The 8,142-nt window shown below is 52.4% G+C and overlaps 1 protein-coding gene across 1 annotated transcript in view; it reads right to left on the minus strand.

Annotated features, from left to right (window-relative positions):
* Nucleotides 1-757: 757 nt before the first annotated feature.
* GRIK3 (glutamate ionotropic receptor kainate type subunit 3) overlaps nt 758-8,142 on the minus strand; it is a 226,651-nt gene continuing 219,266 nt past the window's right edge. Inside the window, exons 14-16 of the mRNA XM_008059978.1 lie at nt 6,505-6,727; nt 5,448-5,698; nt 758-2,379 (exon numbers count right to left, since the gene is read on the minus strand). Of these exons, the coding sequence (XP_008058169.1) occupies nt 2,185-2,379; nt 5,448-5,698; nt 6,505-6,727 (669 nt within the window). The 3' untranslated portion in view covers nt 758-2,184. The remainder of the gene's footprint in view (nt 2,380-5,447; nt 5,699-6,504; nt 6,728-8,142) is intronic.

The raw sequence follows: 8,142 nt of genomic DNA on the forward strand, positions 1-8,142 counted from the left end.
TTCAGTGTATAAATTTGTACACACACACACACACACACACACACACACACACACACACACACACCAGTATGCATACATACACACTCTCACCAGAACCCCATTACAACATGGCTTCTCCTGTTTTTACAGAGATGGGCCCTGTGGCTCTTTCATATTTGTTTCCCTTGTCCCTAGTTCACTCATTCATACTTACACACATGCACACATCAGATCTCAAAGGATTCAGCTATTATTGCATGTCCTAGACTATGTTTTATGTCCATATCTGCCCTTTGCCCCAGCCCCCGAAGCTCATACATACAAAGACAGACACGCATACAACTCCTCACCCCAAAGCTCATGACAGCATAACTTTTCCTATGGTTCCACACAAGGGGCCATGCTGTAGTCCAGCCCTCTTCTTCCTCCTCCAAGATCCACTGCCATCAGAGCCACTGTGGCTCTGGGACCCAGTCGATGTGGCTCTGAGGCTCGTGGACAGGAGGAGGGTCAATATTTACCATGTGCGCCCACTGTGGTCTCTTGCTTTGCTGGACATTGTCCTTCACCCTCGCTGAGAAGACCCTTGACATCCATGTGCAGTGCTTCCCTCACCAGGCTCCCTAAGCAGACACAGGACAGAGGTGGGAGGGGAGTGGGTGGTGTCCCTCCTTCCCTGTCCAGCATCTCCAGCCCCTCCTCCCCTGCTCTAGACTGTCCCCTCCTTGGCCATGGCAGGTCTGCTGGCCCCACCGTGTTCTCTTTAAGGACACTTTGCTCCTAACCCTTCATGTCTCACTCTTAGTCACAGCCCTTTAGAGCATCCATCACAGCGAACTTCAGTCCAGAGATCATCTGGTCCACCCCCTGGCTGGCACCCTATCTGCTGCTACTTCTCTGCTGTCTTCCCCAAGCCCCACAAGGTCACAGCCGCTTTGGACAAGAGACAAGGGGCCAGCGAGGCCTTGCATCTCTGTGTAGGGTCTTTGGTTAATTCTCCAGGCAGCAGCTTCTCTCTCCCTACCTGGAATCTTCCCTTTTCTGGGGAGCATCTTTAGGTTTGCCAAGTCCAGGTCATGAGTTCTTAGGGTTCCTCTGGCTTTTCCCACTGACCCCAAAGTTAGCCTGTATAGTAGGACACTGACTCCTCTTTTGAAGAGGGAGATTTGACTTTCACTTCAATTGACTTTCCTCCTTTTGAGATGACAGGAAGGCCAAGATTAACTGGCCAAGAATGGGGGATTGCTGATGAGAAGATGGCAAAGGGCCCAGGTCCCAAATACCAAGAAGGTTTAGAAAATAGCTTGCTAGCCACAAAGTAAGATCCATTGGCTCACGGGCCTGTGGGCTTTCCATGGAATCTGCTCTTCCTCTGCTGGGTTTCAAACATCTGCTGAGTCTCCAGGCATCCTTTGTGAGAGACTTGGGGGTCCTCTATCCTCTGGCCAGAAAGTGGAGAAGAGTGATCTGTGAACACTCCCTTATATTCCTGGAAGAGTGGGAGCCACTGGAACACTTTCCATTAGAATTCAAAATGGTGGCCTCTATTTGTGCATTCTCTTCTCTCTCATACCCCAAACTCCTCTTTACCCCTCGCATGGCTCTCTGTCTTCAACTCTGCCAAGACAGGAACTGTCAGGGTGGTGTCAAGTCCGGAAGACCAGGACCATGTGAACAGCCCCTGGGAGATGAAGTCTTCTTTCTGCCCAGGCATACGGGGCAGCTGTCCCTCACCATTAACTCCCACTGGCAGCCATGCTATCAAATCCTTAAGGCGCCGAAGGCTTGTGTCTCTGGCCTCATGGTCAAGCCCTAGGAGGCATGGGCTCTTGGGTAAGGAATGGCAATTTAAGAGCTGCCTCTCATTTTCTGTGGCCCCTGCAGGGCCCGGGCAGAAACTTCTGACTCTCCAAGAGTATTGGGGGCAGGTGAGTTTGGCCTGAGAGAGGCATGTGCTTCTTTTGGCCTTGGCTATCTCGACTGGCAGCTTTAGAAACCCATAGAAGAAATAAGAGAAGAATGAAGCCCCAGCATCTGGCCCAAGGCCTGCTGGTTCCTGGCAGGTAAGGACAGAGGACTCCTGGCCAGATAGGCAGGCAGCAGCTCTGGTCCCCAAGCCTACATGGGGACAGGGGACGTTTCTTCCAGATTCCGTTGCTTTCCTCTGCCCAGCCCCCAGGCCTGCGGTCCCCACCCCAGCTGTGCCTAGGGAAATACGGGGGCTAATGACGTGCTGCAGGCCATGCTGTCCTTGCCCGGAAGCCGGCGGTCATTGAACGTGTGCATGTTGATGACGGCGTCGGTCTTGACCATCATGGGAGGCTGCGGCTTGTGCTTGATGCGACGCTGGCAGGTGAGGGAGAAACGGATCTCGTCGGCCACAGTGCTGCAGAAGGAGCGCTAGGGGAGGGTGGATGGGGGGAGAAAAAGGGGCACACGGTGAGGTCTGATCTTGCGATACCAAAAGCTCTATTCCCCCTAGAGCCTGCGCTAGGGCTCCCTTTCTCACACCTTCACCCCACCCATCCCTCTGGCCCCCTGCAGGGTGGATTGGTCTGTGTAGCAGTCTACAAAGTCCCTCATTCTTGTTTTGAGACTAATGTATGTAGGGCAGGTATCATCATCCCATCCTCATTTTACAGATGAGCAGACTGAGCCTCTGATCGGCATGCACATTATAGTTTGAGGAGTTCTGGCTCTCCTGTCTGATTGTTTCTCCACTAGACTCCGAGGGTAGGGACCAATCAGTTTCTTCCGCTACACCTAAGCCCCCGCCAGAGTCAAGACTCAAGAAACACTTGATGAGTTTATGGATAATTCTTCTCCTAGACCTAATAAAGGGGAAGAATTACCACCCTCTCACTCAGGAAAGCCCAGCACACATTTCTCAAGGTAGGTAACTGGGAGGCAGGTCCCTGTAGGGTTGCTGGGTGGCAGCAACCTCCTTCTGGCCTGGGTCCCTGCAGGTAGCCAAGAGGGACAGCAAGAATGCAGCACTGTCCATAGGTATCGGGTGGCAGTACCTTCTAGAGTGGCAGTTGCCAATGCCTCAACTTACCCAAGGAGGCCGGGCATCAGCATCAGGGTCACTTGTATGCAGGCCATGGGGTATAGGGGAATGGGGACCTGGCTGTGAATTCTGGCTCTGCCTCTTACCAGCTGTGGCCTCTCTGGGCCCACACTTCTTCACCTCCCTTTCTTACTTAATGAGACCCTGCTATGTGCCAGGACTATTCTGGGTGTTATGCACACAACAGTGAAGAAGACAAAGTCCCAGGCCTCAGGGTGCTCGCAGTCTAACAATGGCATGGAAACAGATAATAAACATGTCAACACATAAGTAGTTTCAGAGAATGATAGCTATTATTGAGAGAATAAACCAGTGAAATGGGTTAGGAAGGGGCTGGAAATGGGGACAGGTAAGGAAGTCTACTTGAGGTGACATTTGAGCTGAAACCTGAATGGCCAGAAGATGCCAAGGACACAGGCTTCTAGGACTGGTCCAGGAGTAGCTTGTGCAAAGGCCCTGAGGCAGACATGTGCTCGGTATGTTAAAGCTGGGGAAAAAAAGGTCAGTGTGTGTGGAGTAGAGTAGGGTAGGGAGCGGTAGCAGGAGGAAGTCAGAGAAGTGGGTAAGGACTGGATCCCACAGGCTGGGTGGCATTTGGCGCTCATTCCAACTGTAATGAAAATTCCCACAGAATTCGGTGGTTGTTCTTTTTTGATTAGCATATATTTTTTAACTTCTTCCTATTGTTGGACACTTAGGTTTTTAGTCCTCATTTTTTCACATTATAATGAACAGTCCAACAAATTTCCATGTAAATAAAACTGCACATACAAGGGGGACCCAAAAAGACCTGGAATGTATTTATAAAAAATTGTGTATTTATTCTTACATGTTTAAACTTCAGTCACCTTCAAAGTACTCTCGGTTTGAGGCAATACACCTCTAGAGATGCTTTTTCCACTGCTCAAAACAGTTTTGGAACTCATCAGTTTTGATGCCTTCTAGTGCTTCTGCCATTTTTTGTTTCACCTCTTCCACATCAGCAAAAACGTTCCCTCTGATGTCGTTTTTCATCCAGGGAAACAAAAAAAAAAAAAGTCGCTAGGGGCGAGATGGGGTGAAAAGGGAGGTAGGGCATAGGGATCATGTTGTATTTGGTCAAAAACTGCTGAGCATGCAGCACAGTGAGGGCAGGTGCACTCACAAATCACCCATCATGAAATGGGCAAATGCATTGAAAGTAATCTCCAAAAAGAAATTCGCTAAAGCTGAATGCAGCTTCTCAAAACAACATGAGCTGGTACACTAATGTCGATGTGTTCCTAGGACACTTACCTAGAGGGGAAGCCTGTACTGCAAGGGACCTGCCCTCCAAAAAATAATTCTTTTTTTTATGGGTTCCCCTCTTGTATTTTTGACCTCTTCCACAGGGTACACTTCCAAAAGTAGAAGCTGACTGGTCAAAATGTATGGATCCCTTGGGAGACTTTGAACATACTGTGACGCTACTTTCCAGAAATATAACTACGTAGACTCTTGTCAGCGATACTGGACAGTGTCCCTTCCCCTAGACCCTGAGACCTCTGACACCTCTTTGCTGACTTAGGCTTGCTGGGTAGCAAGCACTCTATTTCATTTTTGATGGCTATATAAGCTGTTTGTTTGCAATGGTCCCCTCTACACATAATTTAACTGCAGCCCCCTTGAGCTTCTCCATGAGATGTGCTTCCCCAGCCCAGAGACCTCCACTCAGGTACACACTTAAATCACCCTGCAGGCTCTCTTAAAAGAACAATGCCAGGCTCCTCCACAGACCAATTAAAACAGAGAGTCTCTGGGAGTGAGGCCAGGGCATTAGCACTTAAAATCTTGCTCTCTGTGATTCTAATTTGCTACTGGGACCCAGAACCACTGCCCAACCACGCTTGAATTAATCAGATGACTTGAGCCTAGTTCTACTGTGTGTATGCCTGGGCTGACCCTCGTCACTTTCCTTTTTCAACTTTTGATTATGGAAATTTCCGAATATATGCACAAGTAGAGAGAACAGTATAATGACCCCCTATGCAACCATCACCCACCTTCAACAATTACTCTGGAGGCTTGTATGCAGGGAAGCGATATGGTTTGAATTAAGTTTTAAGCAAGGCACTGGCTGCTGTGTGGATTGTGAATGGCAGCGAGGGAAACATGAAGGCAGGAAGGACAGTCTGGAGGCTGTGCAGAACCTAGGCAGGAGGGGATGGGCTTGGCCTGGGGTGCAGCAGCAGCCTGGGAGACCCTACTTGGCGGGACAGAGGCAGAGCCGGCAAGGCTTGCTGGTCGACTGGGTGCAGGGTGGGCTGTGGTGAAGGGGAGATGAGACACTGCGGGGTGTTGGGCACGTGAGGGTGGAGCCAGCATGCGTCACCTTCCGCCAGTTGCCCCCGATCCTGCACAGGCCCAGCTCTGGGCATACCTGCTCTCTCTCTGCTGTTTTGCGGAGCTTGTACACAAACTCGCCCACGGCCACCAGCACGGACAGGACCAGCCCAGCGGCCAGGACAATGAAGATGCCCCCGATCTTCTGGATCCCCAGGGCGCTGGCCTCCTTGTTCTCCTCCTCGGGACACCCGCTGCCCCGCCACCACTTCTCCTTCATGATGTGCAGCTTGTCCTCCTCTTGCAGCTGCAGGATGGCGATGGTGATCTTGTCCCTGTATGGGGAGCCTGAGTAGGGAGAAGGGCCCTTGTCAGCAGCGTGGGGCCCATTGTACATAGGCCCCTGCCAACACCCTAGCCAGTGCCAGTCACCATCACTAGCCCTCTCGGTCAGCTCATCAAAAGGGGGACCCTATCATGGTGAAGCTCTTCTTCAAGTTTACATATAGCATCTGGGTGGGTGGAAGTGTTCTGGTTTAGGCAGGGGGGCCTTGTCCTATAGGCATCGGTCACAATGGGCCCCTGGAAGGCCCAGTGTAGCTGGGTTGCATCAGCAGCCATGGAGTGAAGGGAGGCAGGTCTGACCTCTGGGAATTGACTTGTCCCTCATGTCCATCCCAGTTCTCCTTGCCCAGGCAACAACTGCCCTCCCAAGGCATGGGGCATCATTCCTCCACTGCCCTCCCAAGGTATGGGGCTCCATCCCTCTACTGCCCTCCCAAAGCGTGGGGCTCCATCCCTCTATCGTCTCCTCAAGGATCAGGACTCCAAGCCCCCACTGTCCTCCCAAGGCGTGAGATGCCATCCTTCCATTATCCTCCCAAGGCATGGGGCTCCATTCCTCCACTGCCCTCCCAAGGCATGAGGCTCCATTCCTTCATTACCCTCCCAAGGCATGGGACTGCATCCCTCCACTGCCCTCCCAAGGCATAAAGCTCCATCCCTCCATTACCCTCCCAAGGCATGGGGCTTTACCCCCTGCTTCTGGCTCAATGGCATCAGCTGGGAGAGAGAGGGAGCTTGAGTGGATGTGGGGAGCGGAGACCATCCTCTGTCCACACTCCGTCCCCCTCCCCCAGTAGCCCCTTGCTCACCCATGGGCGTGCCAATGCCGTAGCCCTTGGAGTCAATGAGGCCCCCGATCTGGGTGAGGTTGCAGTTCCTCTGGGTGATATACTCAATGGTGGTGGACTCCATGAGCAGCGCATAGTCAGCTGTCAGAGTCCTCTGGATACCCTCCTCATTGTTCTTCACCAGTGCCGAGGGCTTGCTGCTCATGAAGGCCCACATCTTCTCGAAGGTGGAGATCTTAGATTTCTGCACCATGAGGGAAAGGGTGAGGCACACACAGTCACTGAGCACACCAGGACCAAGCATGCATGCCCTGCTCCACAGGGCTTGGGTATTTGAATTTTGTCTGCCATCTTCAGGGGAAGAGAGTGCTCAGATGTGGAGCATCTGAGGCCCAGGGAGCAGAGGTTCACTGATAAAGCCAAGACAGACTCAGGCCCACTTCCTGGAAACCCTGGGTTCTTTGCCATGGCACAAGCAGTCTTCAGACTGACTTTTTAAAGATTAATTTACTTTCTCTAACATCTCTTAAACAATTAGCATGTGCAGGCCCTGCTCTTAGTGCTTCACCTGCTTAATTCATTAATTCTTCACAGCAATCACAGGAGGGAGGTACTCTCAAGAGCCCTATTTTACAGATGAAGAAATGGAGGCACAGTTATGTAACTTGCCTAAGGTTACCCAGATATTAAATGGCCAGGCTTCAAACTCAGGCCATCGGGCTGGAGTCCATGATCCTGACCACTCAGCTGCACTGCTGAGTGCAGGGACCACTGTGAGGGTGGGGAGTGGGAGATAAGTGTTGATGAGGGCAAAGCTGGGAGTTCCGGCCCACCCACTTCCAGTTCAACCAAAACAGGTCCCTTTTATGCCCTGTGTTTCCAGGAGGGTTTTGTCTGAGCCTGGGTATGTCTCTTCTACTGCATAACAGTGGGAGAGGAGTAAGGTACACATTGCGGAGGGGGAGAAAGGCAGGCAGTCAGGGGAGGTGGTCTGCAAGCCCTTTTGGGTGCCGGAGGGTCCTGGACTAGACACTGTTGTGTGAGCAGAATCAGCATCCCCTGAAACCAGTCTGGTGGGTGGGCTGGTGAGCCTGCTCTACGGAGACTCAAAGGTCACTGGGGCCAGGAGAGAGGAGGGCAAGGGCTGAGTGTCCCTTGCTGCAGGGGAGACTGGGCAGACCAAGGTGCATGGCATTCAGGAGCTTTCTTGGGAATCCGGTGTCTGCCAGCTGCCTGCTCCCAGCAGGGATCAGCCCTGCCCTGGCTGGTCCCAGGCGAACAGGTGGCTCTGCAGGCCCCACTGTACCCGGCTGTTTCCGAGTCTGGCTATGCCTGTCTGTGATGTCAGCCTGCCTGACTGGCAGCCGGCCCAGCTCCAGTGTGCTTGTTGGCATGGGTGTGCTTGAATGGGCTGGTGCAGGACTGCTTGGGCAGGGGGGTGGGGAAGAAGCCATGCCTGCCAGGAGGGTGCTGTGAAGCCTGGGGGGAAATATACTTTCTACTCCCCAGGTGTTTCCTAGCTCTGGCAAGGGCTGTCCCTTGAGGGCTCCTAGAGACCCCAAGCATGCCCTGGGGAGGAGGAAAGGAGAATGGGAGGGAGCCTCAAAGCAGTAGCATGACCCCTGGGAATTCCATCCGAGCACGGAATCAGTTGAGTGC

Source organism: Carlito syrichta, unplaced genomic scaffold (assembly GCF_000164805.1).
Source record: "Carlito syrichta isolate Samal-C Ts95f unplaced genomic scaffold, Tarsius_syrichta-2.0.1 Scaffold304465, whole genome shotgun sequence".
Classification (NCBI taxonomy): Eukaryota; Metazoa; Chordata; class Mammalia; order Primates; family Tarsiidae; genus Carlito; species Carlito syrichta.